Source organism: Equus asinus, chromosome 10 (assembly GCF_041296235.1).
Source record: "Equus asinus isolate D_3611 breed Donkey chromosome 10, EquAss-T2T_v2, whole genome shotgun sequence".
Lineage (NCBI taxonomy): Eukaryota > Metazoa > Chordata > Mammalia > Perissodactyla > Equidae > Equus > Equus asinus.
In genome coordinates, this window is record NC_091799.1 from 71,884,386 (window position 1) to 71,910,438 (window position 26,053).

Here is a 26,053-nt window from a genome sequence, read left to right on the forward strand (position 1 = left end):
ACAATGACTGTTTTTCAACTAACATCAAAGCAAAACTTGTAAAGCGGTTACTCCTGCTCAGATCTGAGGATACTGACTTAGGTACAGATCTCTACAAGAGAAGCCTGAACAAAATTTACCTAAGAAGAGCTCTTTTTCTTAAAACTTTTAATGGAATTTACCCAGTTAACCTTTTCAGAGAACAAAGGGCAATCTTTCCGTGACAATTTAGGTCTATCTATAGGGGAGTACATTCTAGAATATAGGGCAGTATAGCGTTATATTTATTTGGAGAGGTTTAAAGAATGTGACACAGTAGAACCTGACAGCATCCGTATGAAATGCACGCTGACAGAGGGTGCAGCATTACCATTTACCATCTTGACAGTCAAGAAACTGAGGCATCAAGCAATTAAGCAACTTGTTCAAGGTCACAGGCCACATCATTGATGAGCGAATTATACAACATGGGCCTCTAACTTCTGAGGCTGACACTCAATCGCCTCCTATTAAAATAACTTACACATGACCCAGAATAAAGAAAGCAATTTTGGCAGAGAGCTGATCAGAGTTTTGCAGCTATTTTTAAATGCAAAATGATCTCCTTCTAGAGTATAGTATAAATACCCTATAACAAAGTCTTTGTTGACTAAAATGTTTACTTAATTTTGTGTAAAATATTGCAATAAGTTTTTTTCCCCCAAGTGGAAATGCATTTTATTATTTTCTTTTCCTTATACAAATAATAAATATTTGTTTGAAAGGAATTTGGGTAAGACAGAAAGGTATGGGCATAGAAAAACAACTGGAAAGCATGATGGGTTTTAAGCAAATAATTTAACATGAATTAAAAGATTTCTCATTAACCAATGTCTGACACATACTATTTGTTGAATGAATGAATATTTGACCACATGAATAAATAATATCAAAAGACTCAAGAATCAGCACCAGCCCAGCGGCACGGTGATTAAGTTCACACACTCTGCTTCAGCAGCCTGGGGTTTGTGGGTTCAGATCCTGGGCATGGATCTACATACTGCTCATCAAGCCATGCTGTGGCGGTGTCCCACATACAAAACAGAGGAAGATTGGCACAGATGTTAGCCTAGGAAGAATCTTCCTCAAGCAAAAAGAGGAAGACTGGCAACAGATGTTAGCGCAGGGCCAATCTTCCTCACCAAAAAAAAAAAAAAGACAACAATTAAATTTGGGAATGTTAAGAACATACTTTAGGAGCACATTTGCAAACAGTGTAGAGATGATGGGAGGGGAGGAGGGGGGACTGGCGCAGAAGCTCTGTGGGCCCCAAGACAGGAGGAATCCACTCTTCCTTCCCCAGAGAAAGGAAATGACCCAAGGTAATACTCATTATAAACCTGCAAGGGTCTCTAGGGCAGTACAAGCCTTGAAACCACCATACGCAAATGGAACCCATAATGTGTATTGCTGTCAATTAAAGATTATTAATTTCTACTAATAATGATGAGTTTTAAAGCTCTCTCCAAATCTTTGGCAGTGAAAAGGTCTCAATAATTCAATAGCAAGTGCTTTTCCAAGCACTGGACCGCAGCCCAGTGATGCTACACTCCCATAATAAACCCTGATCCTTGCTCATCAAACTTTTCCATCAAAGTCTCCCTAAGGGGTAAAAACATAAACTCAGACTCTCAGGGAAGCCGGCGTGTACCAGAGTTGTTTTGAGATTCTGTGTTCTATCTAAAATATTCACGTGCAGTTTGCATTTGATAGAATATTTGTTTTTATTTTAACATTAACATGATGTTTTGAAATTTCTACCGTTAATTAAAATCGACTGTCTAAGAAGATGGAACAAGATTTAACCTTTGCCTTAAGGTAGTCCAACATCCCTCCACGTACTCAAACTCTTGCTGAGTTTGAGAGCAGAGCATTAGGATTATAATTATGCAATTTCCCTCCAAAAGTCACAGTGGTAGCATGCCAATACACTGATGTAATTTAATTAAAACATTCTAGCAGAGCACAATTTTAATTTTTTATGATTTCAATTATACTCCCATATAATGGAAAAGTCTTCATTTCACTACATGGCCAGTACTCTTAGACATTTTTTACCTCTTGGACATTTTTAAAATATGATTTTACTCAAGCAAAATTGAACTGTACAAGACCACAGATGATATACTTACTTGTGTCATTTCTCTAATGGAAGTTATGCTATCCAGTGCTTTCATTACACGATCATAGTTCTTCTTCTGTTCGAATGGGGGAAAAAATAGTGTTCACTATAAGCCTTTGCAAGTCCGCACATTACTAGAGAAATATATTGTTTCTGTATGTAAATTTTTCCATCAGGGTCAATTTGAAAGCAATGACTGTGTTGTGAATATAAAAGAGAAGATTTTAATAAGATGGCTTAAGGACATAGGAATTAGAACTGAGTCAGAAGGAAGAAAAAAAAGAAACCATTGCCAGTCCTAATATAATTACATAAAATCATGTTCACCTACAGAGGAAAAACTATAAATACAAAAAAGATATTGGGCTTCTGATTCTCACTTTCACCACTAAAAATTTAAGCCATGATGAATAAACTAGGTATAGAATCCTTGTAAAATACAAAAATCCAAAATCTTACAATTTTATTTGGCTTTCATTTTCTTTTGATCGGAAGAGTATGACTAATAAAGGTGGAAATGACACCATACACTCAACTGATAATTCATTTTGAAGCATAATGTAAACATGTGCACTGTTGCTACTTATGAAGGAAGGAAAGTTTTTCCAAGGAAATTTTACATAGTCGTTGATTCTATAAAATGATTTCAAGATGAATAGTAATAGAGACTAAGGCAATTTTAGCTCTCAGGAAATTTGAAAACTTTGTTATTTCAGAAGGATTCTCCCTAATCTTCATCAATATTTATAAAATTTTTTTCTCAAGAAATGCCAGCTGATCAACAATATGAATTAAACTATCACCAACCTTCAGATAACAAGGGAGGGTGAAGTAAAAATACAAAAGAAAAAGGGAAATTTGTCCTTTCACCCAGGATTAAATTAAGATTAAAATGACGTTACACAAGTTAGAATCTCAAAAAATATAAAATGAAATTAAAATAATCATATAGACCACTATAAACTAATTTATTACAGCTATTTATCACCTTCCATACAGATGGGATGTGTACAGATCAGAATTTGAGGGGATTAAATGCTTCCAGTTTCAGGAAATTCTGAAAATGACTTTAAAGGAGGAAAGGATGTGGGAAGTGATAGGATATGTGAAAGACTGGAAGTGGAAGCAAATCAAGCTTGTGGAAAGAGAATCATGTTTACTAATGGATACAGAGTCTATGACAGGGCATGGATATGCTGGAGGACACGGTGATTTAGACAGAAAGAGGAAAGCTAATGAGACTAAAATCTCAATTACTCTTAAAGGAAACTTATGACAGGTGTGCTCCCATCACGGGGTAACTACTCACCCTGGGGTTGAAGGCCAGCATCTGAGGATCGTTAGGATCTACCACAGAAGGATATGGCTCGAAAATGACGACTTTTCTAGGAGATTCCAATGCAGACCTACACATGGACACTAGGAGATCTACCACCTTGAAACACATACATAAGACAGTTACTATCTTTTAGGTTTTATCAAGTGCTTTGCCATTGTTTCTCCCTCTTATGGTAATTAAATTAGGAAAGATTCAGGATTGCTGTCAATCTTTCAAACCTGTAATTTGTGGCTTTAGACCAAATTGGACTAAACTTGACCAATAATTTAAAGTAACTAACTTAACGTGTTGCTTCCAATTACCCACGTCCTAATGTCTCTTTGCCATATTATGTGCTAACATTGTCCAGGCTCTATGGCCTGAACAAGAAAATGAACAAGAAAATGAACAAGAGAGACAGGTCCTTTCTCCAGTAGAATTTACATTCTAATGGAGAAGATGCATAACACAAAATCAGTTAGACAAATACATACTTAAATACATTTTCTGGTAGTGTTAAATGCTATAAAAATAAAGTAGGCATTAGAGACTAAGGCAGTAAGGGGTGCTGTTTTAGAGTGACTAGGAAAGGTGGCGACGTTTCAAGAGACACCTGAATGAAGTGAGGGAGGGGACATGTGACTATCTGGGGAGAAACCATTCCAGGTGAAGGAAACTGCAAATACAGGAAATGAGTTTGACCTGCTCGAAGAACAGTATATTTGACATCATCCTAATTCTTCCTGCTCTCCTCTGCCAAAGGCCATTCATGCCCTTTGATTTGCTAAACATGATTGTTTTATTCCTATGTTCTCCTAGGATTCCTTTGCACAATTTACTAAGAGGCAGGACTGTAGAGCAGTTCAGGGCACGGCTCTCCTCTCCAGTCTCCAAACAATACGCTTCTGGCAACTGAATTAAGAAAACTGATCTGTCTTAATGGAGAAAGTTCACCAGAACAGACATATCCACAGTGTGAAGACAAGGCACTTCATCAGGAAGCAGCCAACTTAATCTTTACAGGGAAACCTGTTTCTAGAAAGTATTTAAAGGGGCATTTAAAAAATGGACAATAAGAGTAGGACAATTTTTGATTCATATGGTTAACGAGAGGGGTATTGTGACCTAATCACAGTCGGGCTCGCTTTGTTGTATGTATACTCACAAAACACATCCACCCAATCACAGCATCCAGAATTTCCAGTGACCTAAAATAATTTGCAACACTCAAGCCATTGGGTATATGATCTATAAATAACACATCCCAAAGGACACAGACTCACACACCCACAGGACTCACTCAGAAAACAGTAGAACGGAAACAGCTAATATGTTTCTACGACAATATTCCACTTTGTGTGTGTGTGTACATATATGCAATAAATTGCATTCCAAGCAATAGACATAATAATAAAGACATAATAAAACCCTCCTTTTTGTTTTCCTCTCCCACACTCACACTCCTCCTACCCAGAGATGCACCTTAATCAAGATATAAATTGTTTTCAGCATTATCTGGTCTCCTAATGAAAGTAAAACCCAAACCAGAATTCCTGAGAAAGAATAACTGGTTAAGATAAAATAGCCTTTTCTGAAACTTTAGGAGGGAGAATTGGTACAATCTTATAAAGATGTTTAAAAATTTTATGTCATAATAGGCAACTCAAGCTTTATAAAAGTACATGCCCTTCACATATATGGCAAGTGATCTTAGACAAGGGTGCTAAGACCATTCAATGGGGAAAGGACAGTCTTTTCTACAAATGATGGTGAGAAAACTGGATATCCACATGCAAAAGAATGTGGTTTGGACCCTTATCTTACACCATACATAAAAATCAGCTCAAACTGGACTAAAAATCTGAATACAAGACCTTAAACTATAAAATTCCTACAAGAAAACAGGGGGAAAGCTTCATGACACTGGATTTGGCAATGATTTCTTGGATCTGACACCAAAAGCACAGGCAACAAAAGCAAAAATAGACAAATGGGAATACATCAAACTTAAAAACTTCTATGCATCAATGAACATAATCAACAGAGTGAAAAGGCAACCAATGGAATGGGAGAGAATACTTGCAAATCATTTATCTGAGAATTGGTTAATATCCAGACTATATAAAGAACTCCTACAACTCAACAACAAAAAAATCAAAAACTTGATTTAAAAATGGCCAAGGGAGCTAAATAGACTTTTTTTTTTTAAAGAGGATATACACATGGCCAACAAGCATATGGAAAGAATCATCAGAGAAATGCAAATCAAAATCACAATGAGATACCACCTGACGGCCATTAGGATGGCTACTATCAAAAAAAACCCCAGAAAATAATAAGTGTTGGTAAGCAAACGGAGAAATTAGAACCCTGTGCACTGTTGATGGGCTTGGAAAATGGTGGAACTGCCATGGAGGTTCCTTAACAAGTTAATAATAGAAATTCCATGTGATCCTGCTGGAAGTGACAATCCCACTTCTGGGTATACATCCAAAACAATTGACAGAAGGGTCTCAAAGAGATATTTGCACCCATGTTCATAGCAGCGTTATTCACAATAGCAAAGAGGTGGATGCAATCAAAATGTCCACTGATGGATGAATGGATAAACAAAACGTGGTATACACATGCAATGGAATACTATTCAGCCTAAAAAAGGAAAATTCTGTCACCTGTTACAATGTGGATGAACCTTGAGGACATCACGCAAACTGAAATAAGTCAGTCACAAAAAGACAAATACTGTATGACTGCACTTATGAAGTATATAATGTAGTCAAATTCACAGAAACAGAAAGTAGAATGGTGATTACCAGGGCTGGGGGGAGGAAAAAATGGGAGTTGTTCAATGGGTATAAAGTTGCAGTTCTGCAAGATGAAAAAGTTATGGAAATCTATTTTACAACATGAATATACTTAACACTATGGAATTATACACTTAAAAGTGATTAAGATTGTAAACTTTATGTTGTCTTTTAACCACAAGGATAAAAAAGGTACAAATGGAAACAATAATAACCTGAACAATGTTCCCTTTTCAATCTAATATTTATTAAATGCCTTGTGCCAGAAGCTTCAAAACAATCAAAAATATAATATATATATATATGCATTGTTTTGCCAATAATTTCGCTAGTGGATTCAAGTAAATTATAACAAAATAATGAATGTAGGGGTAGAGAATTTAATTAGTAGAATTTTTCTGTTAATATATGTCCTAACCTAACTTCAAAGAAATAGTGTAACTGCCACAGCGAAATCACATGCTCTCCACCCCAGGCTCACACTCCTTGCTTCCAGGGTGTAGAGCTACTGACTGGAAGTGGCTTCTCTGCACAGGACATTTCCACCCCTTTTGTCTACATCAGGCCACATGACTAGTTTCAACCAATGGATCATGAGTAGAAAGGGACTAGCTAAGCTGATGAACCAACAGGTGCACCTTCTCCACTTTTCTCTCTCCCTCTAGTATATGCCATATATTGAAGACAGAAGAGCCAATGGATGGAGTCCAGTTCCTTCAACCATCACACAGAAAGTTGCCCAACAAACATTCCAATTGGACAGTCGTATGAGTGAGAAATAAAAGTCTCTCATCTGAAGGCACTATAACTTTATAATTTATCTGTTACAGAAGTTAGCATTCAGAATTTTCCAACAATGAAAGGTTTATATAAGACTGTTGTGATTTGTATTCTATTTGCATGTGTTAATTTTTCAACGGAGTAAAACATCTATGATAAAAAATAAAAGGTAACACACAACTATGATTTCCTTTGCCCCAAATCATATATTTCTCCACTCCCAGCATTTAAAATGAAAGATTCTGAATAGGATCTTAGCACATATGGTCAGTGCCATAGCCAGCAAGTTATAGACATCTTTCTTCTTAGACTGAATAACATAATTGAAGAGGCAATTTGGAGGTTTACTAAGATACTTAAGATAGAAATGCAAAGAAATATTAAATTCAAGCAATGGGAATTAGGCCATCTGATGAGTGAAAATAAAAGGTCTGAGGGTTTACAGAATCAAGCGCCTCTAAAGGACATTACATACAATTCAACAGGTAGAGCAAGACCCTCCACCCTCCCCTGCAGGTGTGAATGGCCTTGGAGCTCTTGCAAATGAGAAAATTCAAGTTCAAGTGGGTAAGAAAGGCACATACAGGTGTGGCCTACAGATATACAATGTATTCTGGAAAAGAGGCAAACTTGAAATTGTAGACCAATGGCCTTCAAACATTTCAATAGTGACTCTTTTTTTAAAGAAAGAGAATCTTATATGACAACCCAAAACCTAAAGAAAGAAAATGGAGCTGTTCTGGTTGAAGCAGTATTCAGGGGCCTGGAATCCCAGCTGCCTGGACACTCATCCCAGCCCAGCCTCCTGCGGCGTCCCTAAAGAACGTTCTTGTAACTTCCAGAGCTCCTCAGAGCACCAATTAAAATTCAGGAGTCAGTTGATGCAACAAGACTACCGAGATATAGTTTCTTTCTGTCCAGAAAAAGAATCAGTTTCCATGTAATCTTTAGAATTATAAGTAGACTATTGGGGCATCTGCTTTAAAGTAGTGAAAAGAATATTCTGCTTTGGAGTAGAATGACTAAATTCTCTGATTTTTGGATACTGGACTTTAGAGCTGAATCACTAAATTGATCTGATCAGGTACCTGTGCTTTGTACCTATCATTATGCAATCCAAAATTAATTCCTCTTTAAGAACTGTTTTTAAAGATGTATCTATAATAAGAGGGGAAAAAGCACATACTATTCTATCAATCTAGCCTACATTTAGCATGATGTTCATCTGTCTTCTAATCAATTATTTCTTATTTCCAGGCTTTAATTCCTTCCCATTTCAAATTGTTTGAGGGACCATTTACATCCAGTAAAATGCACAAACGTTAACTGTACTACTTGAAGAATTTTTAATATATATATACACATACATACATATCCATATATATATGGATGTATGTATATTCACACACACATCTGTATAAAGCTTAATTATTTTAACATAGCTATAAATAGAATATATCAAGGTATCTTTTTTTAAGCAATGTTAGTTCCAAGGGGTGAGAAAAACTTTCATATTAAAAAAAGAAAAAGAAAGAAAAGAAAAAGACCCACCCGGGTCAGACACGTTTGGGAAACTGCCTCAGTACAGGCCAGTCACTTGCTTAGTTTTAGGGATTCTCAGAGCCTGTAATATGCAAATATGAGCATGTTGGGTGTAGGGGGCAATACCAAGCCGTATTTCTGAAATTTATTTTAATTGTGGAATCATTTTTTCCACATCACATATGATCAATGTTCCACTGTTTGCATTATGTTTCATTTATAACTCACTATATCACAAATGTTGTCCTTCATATTTCATCAAGCAGATGCACCTGAGTCTAGCTAACAGTGACATCACTAGGTAAGGGCATGTAAATCCAGGGGCCCTGGGCTGTCTATAGAGCTGCTGCACCTCCATGCAGTGTCAAGTCTGTTATCTAGTAGGCATTGATACTTATTGAAAGAACGTCTGTTGCAAGTTGATCATTTTTCCCACCCATCTTTGCAAATTCTATAAATGAGAGATTGGTAATTCCTTTTACATTTGACTCCCTGTTGCTTTTTAGCGAAGCTGAACATTTTCTCATGTTTCTTTACTAACAATAGGTCTATATTTGTGAATCACGAATTCATTTCCTCTATTAATTTGTTATGGTCTTCGTGTTTTTCTTCTCAATTTTTACAAGCTTTTATATATAATTATGTCTGAGGCAAAACAAATTTTTTCATAGTTCTCTATGTTCACTCTTTTTTCAAGTAAAAAACATGAAGTATATATGGACTCATGTCTGTTGATATTTTCCTTTATAATTTCTTAATTGCATAAATGCATAAACCTGAAGCACTTCCTAGATTGTGCGTGCTTAACTCTCCTCTAGTTTGTCTATCATATTTTTCACAAAACTCTTCTGTAGGCCATTGGGAATTTGTTTTTGCAAAGTGTAAAGTAAAGAGCTAAACTGATTTTCCCTCCACATCATTTCCTCCCACCTACTTACTAAATGATTTTTATTTTATGACCTGATCTGATATCTACTTTAATATATATTAAGTGTATTAACAACTTGATCTATTTTGGGGCTAATCAGCCATTCTACTCTTTGCCAACACTATATTTTGTTAAAATATTATAGGATTACATGATATATTCTTTTATATGGTTGGTCTAGCCTCCATTAATTAATATTTGCTTTTTTTGTAAGTTTTCTCTGATGTTTTTTTCTTATAGAATTAGTAATTTAGTCAGTTTCCATGAATGAAAAAAAAACCCCTGAAATTTTAATGAAATTGCATGAAGTAAATTTTGGCATATCTATAACTTAACTTTTCCTTCCAGAAACACGGAATGCTTCTCTACTTCCAAGTTGTTCCTTTTTTTCTTTTTATATTTTTCTTCCTATGTCATAAACACTGCTACTATAAAACTGAATGTTCCCTTTTTCTTATATGTTCTGCCCAGTATCTTCTCACCTAAGTGTTAAAAATAAATTGGCTTCCATTTTATGGCACTATAACTTTACAAATAAATTTTACAGAATGCATGTGCAAGGGTTTCAATATCTCAACTTCACCATCTAAGGAAGAACCACAATTATTTTTCAAACAATAGAAAGTTGGTTTAATTTCTCCCCTTGGCGATTGTAAAATGACAAAACACACATGAGATAAAGACCGCAAAATTTAGCTTCTACTTAAAAATATCAGGGGCTGGCCCCGTGGCCGAGTGGTTAAGTTCGCGCGCTCCACTGCAGGCGGCCCAGTGTTTCCTTGGTTCGAATCCTGGGCGCGGACATGGCACTGCTCGTCAGACCACGCTGAGGCAGCGTCCCACATGCCACAACTAGAAGAACCCACAACGAAGAATACACAACTATGTACCGGGGGGCTTTGGGGAGAAAAAGGAAAAAATAAAATCTTTAAAAAAAAAAAAATCAAATGTCAGCTTCCTTTTCAATCTAACAAAAAACTATCAAAAATTTGCCCAAAAGAATAGCAGAGTGAAGATAACTAGCAGATTAAATTTTTCAAACTAAAATAAGGAATAATTAGTATTATGTGTTACTACCTGAGCTCCAGTTGCTATTTCATCAGCAGCCTCATTCATTACTCCCAGGGTTTGAAAAGCAAATACACACAGCTCTCGTTCACACACAGTAGGCTACAAAAGAGAGGGGAATCAATTACAACATTTTTCCATCTCCCAATTCCTAAATCAAATTTATGACATTCCATTTAATAAGCAGAAAATGCAAAGTTTACAATGTTAAAAAGAAAGGAATCAATCACTTAATTAATAAAGATTAATTTCTCAACTCAGGTAACAGTGAATGATCATTTAGTGATATAGAGTCACAAATAGAAGAAATCCATTTCAGTGAGCTTTAGGCCCTTGCACTCGAAATGATTTAGCAATACATGAAATATCCTTAAACTGGAAAATCCATCTCTCCTGATTAGTATACATTTGCAAACGAGACGTATTAAAAAAAAAGCCGATACCTAAGCTGGTGATATACTAAAAAATGAGATTAAGCCCACAAGTTGTTAAAACAAATATACAAAGGAGAATTCCACTTTTCCTAGTCATTTTCTTTGGAAGAAATAAGTATGTCTCTGCTTCCTTGCTACCCAGCTCTTAAAAGATTGGTTTTGTTGCAAAGACTTCTGACTTCAATAACCTCCTGAAGTCAACAGCACTGAAATATACACTCTGCAATTGCTTTGGAAGAGCTCTCATCTTTCAAATCTAATATAGTGTCATCTGTTTGATTTATCTTATCTCCTGAGTTACATTGCATTAGGTAGCTGATGAAGCCTAACACGATGCAATCCGTAGTGCCGCTGCCTAGCAGACAAAAGGCATTTGTTAGTGCCACTGCTCCTAGGCTCACTCAATCCAGAAGACAACTTGGTCTACTGCTTAACCAGCGGGGAAGTATGGCCCCATTCTGAACATCCTTTATGTTCGGAATGAGCCCACATGGTGGCTTTGTGGACACAAAGCATGACCAATCACAAAGATGTCTAGCTGACGTTCCCCAAAGAGAATGTAAGAAAAGAATGAACTGATATATTTCCATTGTCGGCCTTAAAAGTGCAGTTTGATTATATTTCAGAAACATCAAGAAAAACCACCTAACGGGAGGAAATTAATTGGAGAAAGTTCTTCCTCCAGACTCAAGCTATATACACCGCTCTCTATATTTGGAAATATTAGGAGCAGACTGTTCAATTTCTACTACTTTTTCTTTTACTTGAATGTTTAACCTAGTCTCAATCTTTTTCTATTTTTTTGTTTGTGTATCTACGTGCATACATTTCACTGAATTTTGTCCACTGATACTGAATTATTTCTTTTGTTCACTTTCCAGAGCATGGTATTGTCTGAAATAATAACAGTAACCATTTATTGCACCATTTATTGCAGATTTACTACAGTGTCAAACACAATATTGGTGCTTGGGTGCAGTGAAACTGTATACAAACAAGAATTCAACAAGATATACCTTGGCAATCACAAAGGGCCCTAGGAATTTACTGATGTCCCAGCTACCAAAAGTTCACTGAGGAAGTAAAGAGATGCAGAAGGTACTTTGTTTTTAATACTCTTGTCAAATAATCATATGTTTTTTTATGACTAAAACCCATCAATCCTAAAGCTGAATAATAGATAAGGCTCATATAGTGTATATGAGTAAGGACTGGTTTTTACTTTTTCATTTGGACCTTGGACAATCGATTACTCTTACTTTGTGATCATCTAAATATGTATGTATGTATGTATGCATGTATGTGTCTATATGTGTTCACACACACATTCCAGGAAATACAATAGAAAGTACCTTTTTGGTACTGAATTGTTGCTTTAAACAATGGAAATTAAAATGAAATAAAATACCTCACTACACTAGATTAGAAGGATAATTTTTTAAAATTTTAATATAGGAAAAACTTCAAAGACTTAAGGAAAAATATGATAGACACAGTTATTCTTACACATATCTCTATCAGCACACTTTGTCCCCAATCCTAGGCATTCCTGTGACACCCTGACTTTGTCTCAAATGATTTTGACCAATTTCACCCAGACCTCCTATTCTTTGCCTTGGGTAATAAATGAGCAACATTTCATGCTTTCTTCTGCATTTCTGTTTCATCCCCCTCCCAGAGCCGTTTATAATCAAACCTCTAAATCTCTAAATCACATGGACTTGCCAAGTGACCCATTATTTTAAATAATAAACCTACATTCTTAATGATAAAGCTATGGTTTGATTACTTCATGGACATTTCTTTTCTTTTTTGCATCTATTTGGTTGAAAGGTGACCTTTCCTTCCATACTCAGATGTGTAAGGCTGACTTCTAAGAATATCCTATTATGGCAACTGTTTGAAGAAGGAAATCAGGTACCCTAGGAAACGTGTATTTGGGGGAAAAAAAGAAATTTTTCTATCATTCTGAAAAATCAGAAGTATAAGTACACATTACATTCTTATAAAAATAATGTTATCTTCCCTCCTTTTTAAAATAGTAACTATAGAGATAGTAATACTGTGATTAATTAATATATCATACTAACACCATACTAAATAAATACTAGTTAATTTCTTAAATAACAATTCTATATCTATCGCTCATTTTACTAGAAAGTTCAAGAGAGTGTTTACGATGTAAATCAGTTTAGTTATGAGATAAATGTATGCAAACTGATACATTTAGCTTCATTTTATTTGAGAGAAGTTCAAAATGTGAACACAAGGTGGCGCATTAAAAGAAAGAAAGTTCTCAAATCATATTGAGTAATCAAGATTAGATGTCTTAGCGCTCACAGAGAGGACATCCATTCTATTCAAGGGAGAGAAACCAAATCATTCTTCCTTAATGAAGCATAAGTAGTTATATTATGGATTAGAATTCTCCCGCCTTGAGTCAACTCCTGTCGCCAACAAATTCTGTTATTAATATTCTATTTACACAGAAAGCTCCAGTGTCAATTAGAAATAGAACATAGTCAAGAGCTATTACTGGATAAGTATAATGATGTGTTTTACCGCACATACTTTAATACAAAGCATGCATGCCTAAATATAATCAAATGTGTACATTATTTACTAATTCATTTTTGAGTTTGCAATAAATCTATTAGTTTCAATTTGTAAAATATTACTTATTCTTAATGTCATAATACTATATTGCCCTCAAACAATTAGTCCTATAATTTAAACTGTAAAATCATGTCAAGTCCCTCTTACCATTATATATACATAATTTTTTGCAATATAATATTCATTATGCACCATTTAAAAACATGGGTAACTTTATATGTCTCTAAGGTAACATGATTTCAGAAGTTTTTAAGCTAAAATAAATACTTTTTTTGTTTTTTGGGTTTTTTTTTTTTTAGAAAGATTAGCCCTGAGCTAACATCTCCCACCAATCCTCCTCTTTTTTGCTGAGGAAGACTGGCCCTGAGCTAACATCCATGCCCATCTTCTTCTACTTTATATGTGGGACGTCTGCCACAGCATGGCTTGACAAGTGGTGCCATGTCCGCACTCGGGATCCAAACTGGCGAACCCTGGGCCGCCAAAGCAGAACGTGCGAACTTAACCGCTGCACCACTGGGCCGGCCCCTAAAATGAACACATTTTCAATTTTATTTGAATCAAAGCAATTTAAATGTGAGCAGTAAAAATATGTTTCAAAAAACGGTTTTAAGCTCCAAAGAGTATTTTAGAACCTTACTGCATTTTAGAGACTTTGTGTTTTCAATGAATTTAAATTACTTCCTCCTGAAAATAGAAATGATACAACTCAGGAGAATCTAGCTCTGTATTTATATATAGCATGGTGTAGATGAATGGTGTTCAAACCTTTTTTGCCATAGCTTTTTTGTTCAAACAAAATATTTCATGTAAGCCCAATATAAAACAGATAAAAGTAGATATTGTTCCAGTTGGAGCACATGAGTAGAGTTCAGTTTTCCTATCTGTAAAACAAGGATAAAAATCACATCTAGCTCACCAGGTTGATAAGAGAATCAAGTGAGAAAGAAAACCAAGTGAGATAAGGTTTATCAACTCTCCTTGAGGTATAGAGAGCTGCTTAAATATTAACAATATTAGGTAACCTGGATAAGCTGTGTCTTCTACTTGTTTTAACCCAATGTACATGGAAAAATAAATGTTTCATAAAAATTTTCATTGAAGTGTATTATAAGTAGTATTTTTATTTTCATATCCATAGTTTACCAAAGCTCTTTAATTTATTGCTAAAATCGTTCTTGCAACAAAAGAAATGAGCGGAGTAAATACAAATTCATAATTTAAAAACTAGTGTTGAAAACATGAGAATAATTAAGAAGATCTACGAGAAACACAAAACCTCCGAGCCTTTACTTCTCTGTATTTCTGATTTTATAGTCAATGCTCTGGGTGCTTTTCATGGTTTAGAAGAGAGACACATTCAGGGCAAGGAAAGAATTACCATCCATTTAGAAAGATGAGAATCTCAGAGATCACGACAGACCCACAATAAGATAGGGTGAGCCTCAGCACATAGGGATTCCTACTGTCTCTTACAACTAAAGCTGTTGTTTGAGCATTAAAACCAATTTCTACTCAATTTGGATGTAGAAAAACAAATCACATTTTTGAACTGAAAATTTTTTGGCATATATTTAGTTTAGCCTGTATTTCAGAACTTGAAATCTTAACTTCTGTGACTTCAGGGGTTGGAGGGGGGAGAGAAAAGAACAGGACGTGCTCTTTCATCCGTTCTTCAGATATTAAAGTCAGAACTAAATACGAGAAGACCTACCTGTTTTGCTCTGAGAAGGTAAAATGGGACAGATCCAGGTTTCCCCACTTAAACTATGAGCAAATTATAACTGGGTATTGTTAATTTCACTCTGAAAATAACTTTTAGTTACAAACATTTGTCTAAGGTCCACAGCAAGGCTGAATACTCAAAACTATAGATTCTCAGGTTTCTCAGTTGGCTGTGCTTTAGTAGGACTGGGCATTGTTCTCAAGTGCCGATAGTAGAATCACACAGTAAGCAATCTGGGACACTTTCATATGGTAGAAGAAGAGAATGAAATCATAATCCTCGTAACAGATGTTGATGTGGGAAATGGGAAAGTCTATCAACCTGGGACACACAGAATGACTGCCAGTATCAATGACCAACTTCCAACTTTGTAGGAATAGTAATCCACCCAACCGTGTGGTTTTCTCCAACATTATTTATCAGCTCATATGCAGGGTTCAAAGAAGACATTTTCACTGATCCAAGATGAGGGTGTTTAAGGTAACAAAAAGATGAGGGCACTAGGAATTCAGAGGCTGATTAAAACAGTAGCAATTTTGGCAATAAATCCTTGTTTTGCAAAACCACTTGATGAAGACATCAACCTTTTAAAGCATCTCTAAAACAGTTTGCTTCACTAACACTCTAGTTGATTCCAAAATGTAGAGAAGCAATGATTTGGTTTTGGTTCGGCTTTTCTGTTGACAATCCAAACTGCACTGCCAGACTGAACAATCCTCCTGATGTTAACGTAAGTTGTATGCAGATTTAAAGCATTACATGTCAGGACTCACATCTGGTTGTGACATTTATAACCTCTGTAAACCAAAGAGAAAATTGGAGCATCATGGCATTTCTAAATATAGTAAGCAGTTTAGTTCCCCATGTTGCAGAAAGGAAAACATGCTTACCTAGACCTCTGAGTACACGTAGTGACTAAAATTCTAGAACTTTGGGGGAAGAGGGGTAAAAGGGGACTTATGTCATTTAAAAAACAATCAGCCTGGGGCCGACCCTATGGCCTAGTGGTTAAAGTTCCATGCACTCTGCTTCGGCGGCCTGGGTTCACAGGTTTGGACTCCAGATGTGGACCTACATCACTTGTCAGCCATGATGTGGCAGTGACTCTCATACTAAATAGAGGAAGACTGGCACATATGTTAGCTCAGGGCAAATCTTCCTCAGCAGAAAAACAAAAAAACAATCAGCCTAGAGAAAGAAACAGTTCAATTTTCCAAAGGGAAAGATCTAACAAATGTAATAAACATTAGGCATAGAATTCTATGGAAACCTGAGTTTTATCTAACCCATTTAATCACCAACTGGTTGTAACTTACCCTCTTTATATCTCTGGGATTTATTAGTTTGCAATGTGTCATGTGGGTTGAATAAATGGTCAATGAGTCGGTTTACTGATTTATACCCCATAAGAAATTACATCTGTAATATGTTTTTACATTACTATGAAAATAGCAGTAAAACATAATGCAGTGTAAATATAAGAGAGCTACAAAATATGAGTGTGCCCAACTGGGTGACATATATGTGTAACAGGATCAAGAGGCAGTTCTCTGTGTTTACCTCTCTTCCTTTGGACATGAGATGGGTCTTTGATTTTCATTTCCTAGTCTGATTTCATATATCACTTATCTCACTATTTATGAAACCAAAGTAAGTTTTCTCATTTCCTTAGATTCCTGTCTGAATCACAGCAACATAAAAACTTCTGATAACTAGCTACAGTTTTTTTTTTAGAAAAATGTTATTTTCTCTCATTTACAAAAGCACTTCCACTTTTAGGAAGAGACAGCAACCTTCATTTGTGCAGAAGGATACAGATAAAGTAAAAGAAAATTTGGAGTGAAGCACAGAGAATACTAATAGCAAGTATGACATTTCTATCACTTACTACAGGAACCAACTGCCAGCAATTAAACCACAAAGGGTGAACTCTAAACAACCTGTGTAGTAAATTTCCAGATATAAAAGAAGTCAGTTCAAGTACGTGAGTCAAGACTACCACCAAGAATAAGAACCACGGCCCTGGTACCATTTTGCCCAGGTTCAAATCCTGTCTCTACCTCTAACTAGCAGTGGGACACTGAACAAATTACTGGTTTCCTCATTTGTAAAGCTGGGATGATAATAATAATATCCAACGCATAGGGGTATTATGAGGATTAAATTACGTAATCCATGGAAAGCACTTTGAACACATGATCCCATAAAAAGCACTCAAAAAGCACTTGCTATCAATAACATTACCATTATCTTCTGCAGTGGAAATGGCATTGCCATGGATCAAGCAATAAACCACGATCAACAGGTGGACACTGAAAAGTACAACTAGACCTCCTAAATGGGATAAACTGAGATGATGAAAGAATTCTCTCTTTTCGCATTATAACTACGCATTTCCACGTATCAAATGGAAAGATGTGCAAATGGCCAATAAGCACTTGAAAAGGTGTTCAAAATCATTAGTCATTAGGGAAGTGCAAGTCAAAACCACAAAGAGATACCACCTCACACACACTAGGATGGCTATAATTGGGGGGAAAAAATGAGAATAACAAGTGTTGGTGAAGATGTGGAGAAACTGGAACCATCAGACATTACTGGTGGGAACATAAAACAGTGCAGCCACTGTCAAAAATAGTTTAGTAGTTCCTCAAAAGTTAAATTGAGTTAACATACGTATGTCCCAGCAGTTCCATTAACTGGTGAATGGATAAACAAATGTTGTATATCCATGTAATGTAATTATTATTTCACCATAAAAGAGAATAAAGTACTGATACATGCTACATAGATAGACCCTGAAATCCTCATACTAAGTGAAAGAAGCAAAAACTAAAGGCCACATAATCTACGATTCCACTTATATGAAATGTCCAGAATAGGCAAATTCATAGAGACAGAAAACAGATCAGTGGTTGCCAGGGGACAAGGGGAGAGGAAAATTGGGAGTGACTGCTAACAGTTGTTGGGTTTCTTTTTTGGGTGATGGAAACATTCTGAAATTAACAGTGGTAATGGTTGCACAACATTGTGAATATACTAAAAACCACTAAATTATACACTAATAGTGAATTGTATGTTATATGAATTTTATCTCAATAAAAAATTGCAGAGCAAACTTTTGAAATGGGATAATTGTACCCCAAATGCACATATACACATTGATTCTTATTTCCATACTTCCTCAATAATGCCCCGAATCTGTCAGTGAGTTGGCATTTTTTGAAATCTTTATTCTGATTCTCCGTATGCTACTGTATACCTCTTCTAACCAGAATAAGGACTACCTTCTCTTCTCTATATTAAGCATCTAAAATTGTGTGGTTTTGGAGAAACACTGTTTGTAAGTTTACATATATACATCTATGTTTATATCTATCTTTCTCTCCATCTATATCATTATCAATATTGATAAAGATATAAGTGGATAGGGAGAGATATAGATAGATGGATGGAAAGAGAGATGATAGATAGGCACACATAAGAAATACAAGAAGAAATATTTTCTGAGGCCGGTCCCGTGGCTGAGTGGTTAAGTTCTCACGCTCTGCCTTGGTGGCCCAGGGTGTCGCTGGTTTAGATCCTGGGCGCGGACATGGCACTGCTCATCAGGCCATGTTGAGGTGGCGTCCCATGTAGCACAAGCAGAGGCACTCACAACTAGAATATACAACTATGTACCAGGGGGCTTTGGGGAGAAAGAAGAAAACAAAACAAAACAAAACAAAAAGACTGACAACAGATGTTACTGCAGGTGCCAAGCTTTAAAAAAAAAAAAAAAGAAAGAATTATTTTCCTAATACAAAACTGCTTGCTTTTTCTCAGACTCCTTCAGAAATAGCGATTCACTTGTTAAAATCATACCACTTCGTGTATTACTTTGCTCAACAGAGAGTACTTACTGTAAATTCAGTTATTCGCTTATTTTTATATTCTAACACTTTTCACTTATAATGCTAAATCACACTGACATTCCACCAAGGAGAACTCACCCTGAGCATGGGGCCGTTCTGAAACACATGCGGCTCATCACAGACCACACAGTATTCGTTCAACACAGGGATCCGCTGCTCAGCAAACTCAATTGTCTGAATAAAACAAGAAAGAGAAATAATTAAGTCAAGCTCATAAATGACGTGAAAACCCACTAAAGGCTAAAATATTCTCCGATGGATGGAGTCGTGGCTCGTACCTGCACCAGGAAGCCGCGGTCACGTATTGGGATGCATTTGGCACCATTTGGCTACAAAAAGCAAAGTGAAAGAACAAAATAATTTTTCAATTGGGAAAATATACAAATTATAGCCTTTTACTTTGTGCAACACTGAATACAGATGTGATTTCCCTAAGATCACCTGTAATATGAATTAAGACACTGACTATGACACCGAGATTTGAGAATTTCTTCATTATAATACACTGTCTGTCATTATTACTGCAAACTTTGTCTAAACTAAATAGTATTCTTAGTTTCTGATCTTCTAGTAGAAATGACTGGCATCTTTATGTGATCACAAAAACTCGTTTCTTCTATTACTGATTGTCAAATGCTCCCACCTCCTCATTTAGAGGATTCCAACCTTATTTTACAATCAGATAGAATTATTCCTCCAAGGACATATTAGACAGCTATTGAAAGGGGTACAACACTAAACTATTGTACTATGTTTAACCTTACAGGAGGACATTAAGACATTTTCTTTTACAGAATATTTCAGATTATCTTTCTTAGGTGAAACTTTCTACTATGTGACTCTTTGACATTATTTTCTATATTTTCTATATATTTTCTATATGTCCTTAATGCTTAGTTTTGATAAGAAATGGGCTGTTAGGGATGTCCACCTAAAATCATCAACATACTCACATTTTCTTCATGCAAATATAATTTTACAGTAAAATTCACAAATTATAGAAATAAATCTATACAAGAGAAACACAACTTTCTGAAAACAGTATCTTCTTATTTTTTTCAATTTCATCTATTGCTAGGTGTACCCATATTGATAGTTAAGAGCTAAATACATCCCTCCCTCAACACACATACAGACCCTCAATTACTAAAAGCAAACTTTTTATCAATTATTTTATGTAACTAACATACATAAGATAGGCCTGTTTCTTTATTTCAAACCGGCTATAAAGCTGATCACTCTAGAGATAAATTTTGTGAAAGACTATCTCCCAATAAATACCACCCAAAGGACTTAAGTTTTTACATAGTCACCTCCTGGCCCCATAGCCCCCAGAAAACAGCTTCAGAATAAAGTGACTTCCGTTTTATAAAGCAGACACTAAGAACAGCTTTAAGTGAAGCTCTGGGATACAGCTGTAAATGTTGCTTTTCAGTACAAGTAACAAAGTTCACGAGCAAAGTTTTCCTCTTACATATAACAGGAAGGATATTACTCTTAATTATTAGACAAATTTTGTCCTCCATTACTTATGTGAGATAACTACAGAATAGGTAAACTTACCTAATAAATCATTAAAATGCTATGCTTGCTTAAAAGGATAGGCTTTATGAATCCAACTGAGTTCCTTCCATTATTAGTAGCATTCATTACCATGACAGGAATTTGGACTAGACCCCAAATCAATAGCTACATTTATTTTTTCAGAATCAAAATGAACATTCTGGTACCAGCTGCAAATGTCTGGTATGCAAAATAATATCCAAAAAGAAAAAAATTAGTAAATTAAAAAAAAAACCTTGCTCCTTTCCTCTATCAGATCTTCCAAAATAAAAAAAAAAATTAAAAAAAACCCACCTCTGCTGCACCTTAGCCTAAACACTTAAGAACTCAAGATGAAAGTATATACGCACAGCAGGCTGGGAAGATGAAGATGAAGATGGTGTTAGAATTCCAATAAGCCCTGAGGTAAGAGAGAGCCTCCTGCCCTCTGCATTAGGTTCCTTGAAAGGCTCCGTTTTGGATGACTTGGGGGCACTGGAGTAAGACTTGCTGAGCAACTTGTGGTTTTTCAGTCCATACAATTCCTCCATTCTGAGATTACTGGAGTAAGACCTGCTTAACAGTTTGTGGGGCTTCAGGTTGGCGTTGTGCTCACAGCGCGGATCTCCAGAACAAGATCGAGTCAATAGTTTATGTGACTTGAGGCTGAGGCAGTCCTCTTGCTTGACAGTTGCCGAGCAGGGACGGGTCAAGAGTTTGTGCGACTTAATGGTCGTCACTGCCTGCTCAGCCCTGGGGTCGCTGGACAGGGAGCGACCAAAGGTCCTGTGTGACTTTGCGGTGCACACGTCATCGGTCTTGACCGTGCTGGAACAAGTCCTCCGCAGCAGCTTATGCGTTTTGGAGATTCCATCTTGCTCAGATTTCAGTTTGGATTTGCTTTTCCCACAGCCAGGGGGAGGATAACTTGGCGACCTTCGAAATGGAACAACCATTAACACAGGGCAAATCATGAGTATAAGAGACCGTGCAGAACACTGGTCAGGCTCCGGCAACTCAACTCTGCTAGAATTACGACCTTATTCTAATGCAGCCTATCCAGCTAAAATCGAAATCAAAAGTGTGTACCTAATTGGCCACAGGGGCTGAATTATCATTTTCCTGAAAAGCAAAAAAAGCTTATCAGATTTTTTCCCCTCCTACTTATCCCAGAGCCCTATATGGAACTCATTTTGCTAGGGAAAACTCCAAGTGATTTGAAAAGAAAGAAAGTAATTTTAGTAAATTTCACCCACGTTAAGGAAATAAAAACTCTAAACACAGAAATGAATATCTATGTTTTTGATGGACTGCATGTAACTTAGCCCGTTCTTTGAAGTCACAGAGAAAATAAACAGATGCCAAGGCTATAGACAGAATGCTCTGAACTAAATAACCGCGGAGCATCACACGCTCAGGATCCAGCAGGACAATGATGAAGTCGTCGGCGACCCACCTGCGCAACGTAGAAAATAGATGCAGGGGGGACTTCACCTTCTTCTCCGACAGCTTCTTACTGTGCAGGCAATTGGATTTTTCTTTGCTCTGTTTCCACTGCTGTGTAACAAATGTCTGCATGATTCTGTCAATCCAAAGGTAAGTCTGTTATCACAGTTGCAAAGTAATTTAACATAAGATTTCTGTATTTATTATGTAGAGAACGCAGTTATCAAAGGAAAACAAATACAGAGTAATTAGTGAGATGGTAATTTAGAAATGTACCACATGTTTTCCTGTGTAGGAAAGCATCATTAAAAACTTTTATGACTCTACTATGTTATAATTAATAATTAATTACTGTGATATATTAAAATACATTTGACAGGAAAATTGAAGGAAGAATAAGGGTATAAAGAGATCTGTAAAGATTATAGAGACAGCCTTTAGGATCAACAACTTCAGCTGAAGTGGCAAAAAAAAATTCTGCAGTTTTTCGTTGGTGCCAGAAACACAGTTTGAAGAGTTTTCTATTACTAATTATGACTTTATATATTAAGATACAAGCAAAGTCAATTTCTTTTTACTTGGTTTGCTTCTGTATTTTTCTTCATGAAAAGAAAAACAAAATAAAACTGCAAAATCACAAGGAAAAATAAGCCAGGCAAAAGTGATTCTAGGGAGAAATATCAAGTCAGCAAATTTTATCTTTAGCACAGCCTACTGATCTTTAAATATGACGGTTTTTTTTAATTTGGATTTCTCTTAAAAATGTTTAGTTACTATCATAAGGCCAGAATTTGGTAACTCGTGATCTCAATATTTTCTAAGTCAGGATCACTGCATCATTGATTTGTGGCAAAGAATTCTGGAATGTCAATTGTGGACTCAGACACACCATTGCTTTCTGAGAAGGGTCCCAGGCTGCAATGCCTTCCCCGTATTCCATCTTTCAAGCAACAATGGAAGAGGGTTTCACAGGGCTGATTTGAAGTAGATGGGAAATTTTACCATTAAACATTATGTGTGCAATAAATTAAATATTTGGACTTCCTTTCAAACGTCAATTCAGCATTGCCTGTTTTGCATGCTCTTCTCAGTTCTTTGTAACACAGACTGCTTTGGGGACAGGAAATTGGTACCAATATTTGTTTATCATTTACAATAGACTAGGGAATAAAAGAGGAACTTCATATACAGATTTTTTTTTTCTTTCATTCTTAGGACACCCCCAGAAGGTAGCTATTAGTCCACACATCTCACAAATAAGGTAAGGAAATGAAATCTGCCCAAGTTAGCCTAGATAATAAGTGGCAGAGCTATAATACCTATATTATCAAACACGGATTGACATGTGTTAACATATCTTATTCAAAAGGGACAAGTGCGACTCTTAGCACTAGGCCAACATTAATTTCTCAGTACCTTTCAGGTCTTCCCAAATTAACACAAATCGCCAGAAAAGTATATCACTCAGACTTACTACCCCAATCTCTGTCTGCTAGTTTAGATGAATTCAGAAGAAAGAGTCACATATGGCACTATTTTGGGTCTTTTTGGCTGTCTTAGAGGTAGTGAGGGAGAGGGGTAAAACTGCAATCAATGATGCCCGTTTCCAACTCACAGAAATTCACCTTAGAGCTCAGGACAAAGGAAAATTTTTATTATTCACTCAATTTTTGAAGATTTTCTTCACCCAAGATTGCACCGAGATTTAAATGTAAGAGTAATTTTAGCGTCGTCATTTTTCCCTATACCTAGCCTGAAATCCCCAGTAACACCACCGTTTGTACCAAGCAGATTCAGGTCCTTTTCTTCCTATGAAAAATTGCTATTTCTGTGTACCATTCCCTAAGAAACCCATCAAGTGCCTGCCTAATCTTGATAGGACAACTGAAACAAAAAAGTAACGAGTCAAAATGGCGAAAATTGTTCCCACTTTCATATTATATCAGCATTCTAAAATGGGACTTCAGTATCTAGAACAAGTAATTCTTAAACTTGGATACCCAGATCCCTAAATGCTGTTGGATTCAAAAGGGGAGGAGTTAACTGGTTCCTTTAAGAAATTTCATTTCTTGGGTTTAATTTCAATGGTAATCTGAAATATACTTATGAGCACATTGGCGTAACAACCACGTCCTCACAACAGAGAGCCACCAAGAGAATTCAGTACTCACACTGCTGTTTGCGTTTACTATTGTGCTGGCGCCAAGAACTACTACAACTGCTCTTGGCTGACGATAAAAGAAGAGAAAAAGACTTCAAGGTAAATTAGACATTCGCATCTAGTGAAGACCAGATGATGTCATCTAGTGAAGACCAGATGATGTCACAGTTACATGAACAAAGGTTCAAAGGTTGTTCAAAGAGAGAAAAGGGAGTACATGTGGGTAACATTACGATTTTCTTCAGGCTTATTTTAAAAGAACTACGACCTGGGGGAGCCAGTATTATATTCAAAATGGTGGTGAAACAGTGCCAACAAAATAATATCATCCTTCAATTTAAATTCATGCATTAACTTGGAATTTGAGTATTTTACTTTGATTTGCACTTAAGTTGTAAACTGAACTTCGTTTCATAAACGCAAACTCTACATATGAAGAATTTAGATCTAATTTTGTCTATACGAATTTAAGGCAATACTGGAGATTTGCAATATTTTTTCCCCTTTTAAAAACAACTTAAGTTTGATCAATGCAGATTCAGCATAAAGTCATACACAGTTTCAGCTTATTTCCATGGTCTGTGATATCCTTAGCCCTTGAATGACAGATACTCGACATGAAGCTGATCACTACGCTACATCTGTTTCAGGTCAGTATTTTTCTTTCTGGCTCTTTTAATGACTTCACATTTTCCCAATATTCATTCAGTGCCAAACATTTATTCCAAGTCTTATATAAGGCAAAGGGATATCTAGGACTATATGAGAGGCAGATTAGTGGATGTGTCCAAACTATCGATCTGGCTCTGCCACTTGCTCACTGTGTGGCCTTAGGCCAGCTGCTTAATCGCTCTGAACCTCAGTTTCATCATTGAGGAAACGTGGATGTAACAGCACCTGCTTCATAGGGCTGTAAAGATCAAGGGAGTTAATAAATGTAAAGGGCTTAGAAGACAGCTTGAGATATAATAAGCACCACATAAGCATAAGCATTTGCTGCTGCTGCTGCTAAAACTCTGTCTTGTTTCCAGAAACACATCAGATAAAGAATCACAGAAAAAGTTTAATGAGTGTTTCTTATTTGCTGAAACAAACCTGAGCAATAACAAAAGGCCTAGATTCTAAATCTGCCTTCCTGACTTGCTGTTTGTTTCTGGAAAATAATCTCTTCACATTTCAGTTTCCTCTTACGATTTATTGGGAGGATGAGATCAGATTTTTAAAATCATATAATTTTAGGCCAGAAGGGACCTTAAGGATCACAGCCAAACTCAGTTATCTCTAATTAAGGAAACTTAAACATATGTCTATAATTAGACTAAAATTTATCAAGGATTATAAAAAAAATTTCAAGTCTATATCACCAAACTTTCCATATAACTAAAATTTATCCGTAGAGTAAATGACGTTTAAAAAATATTAATCATTTAGATTGAAATATTAATAAAATAACGCTACTAATTCTACAAGGTGATTAAACAGTGAATGTAGTACACAGCTTTCCTTAATTTCTCAGGGTTGGAATTATACACATCATTCTTTTTTCTGAGCCCAAATGATGTACTCAGAAGCCATTAAGGGTAGGAAGCTATTTATTCCTAGACTTCTGTGCTTTTATAATTCTCGTCCTGCTT

At 36.1% G+C, this 26,053-nt stretch overlaps 1 protein-coding gene across 2 annotated transcripts in view; it reads right to left on the bottom strand.

Moving 5' to 3' along the window:
• PARP8 (poly(ADP-ribose) polymerase family member 8) overlaps positions 1–26,053 on the bottom strand; it is a 168,372-nt gene that overhangs the window by 25,490 nt on the left and 116,829 nt on the right. Inside the window, exons 12-18 of one of the 2 annotated variants that reach the window (XM_044779350.2) lie at positions 22,269–22,394; positions 21,184–21,748; positions 19,549–19,599; positions 19,349–19,444; positions 10,590–10,682; positions 3,450–3,575; positions 2,151–2,216 (exon numbers count right to left, since the gene is read on the bottom strand). In XM_044779350.2, coding sequence (XP_044635285.1) covers positions 2,151–2,216; positions 3,450–3,575; positions 10,590–10,682; positions 19,349–19,444; positions 19,549–19,599; positions 21,184–21,748; positions 22,269–22,394 — 1,123 coding nt within the window. The remainder of the gene's footprint in view (positions 1–2,150; positions 2,217–3,449; positions 3,576–10,589; positions 10,683–19,348; positions 19,445–19,548; positions 19,600–21,183; positions 21,749–22,268; positions 22,395–26,053) is intronic. The other variant, XM_070519664.1, reaches the window with a different exon arrangement.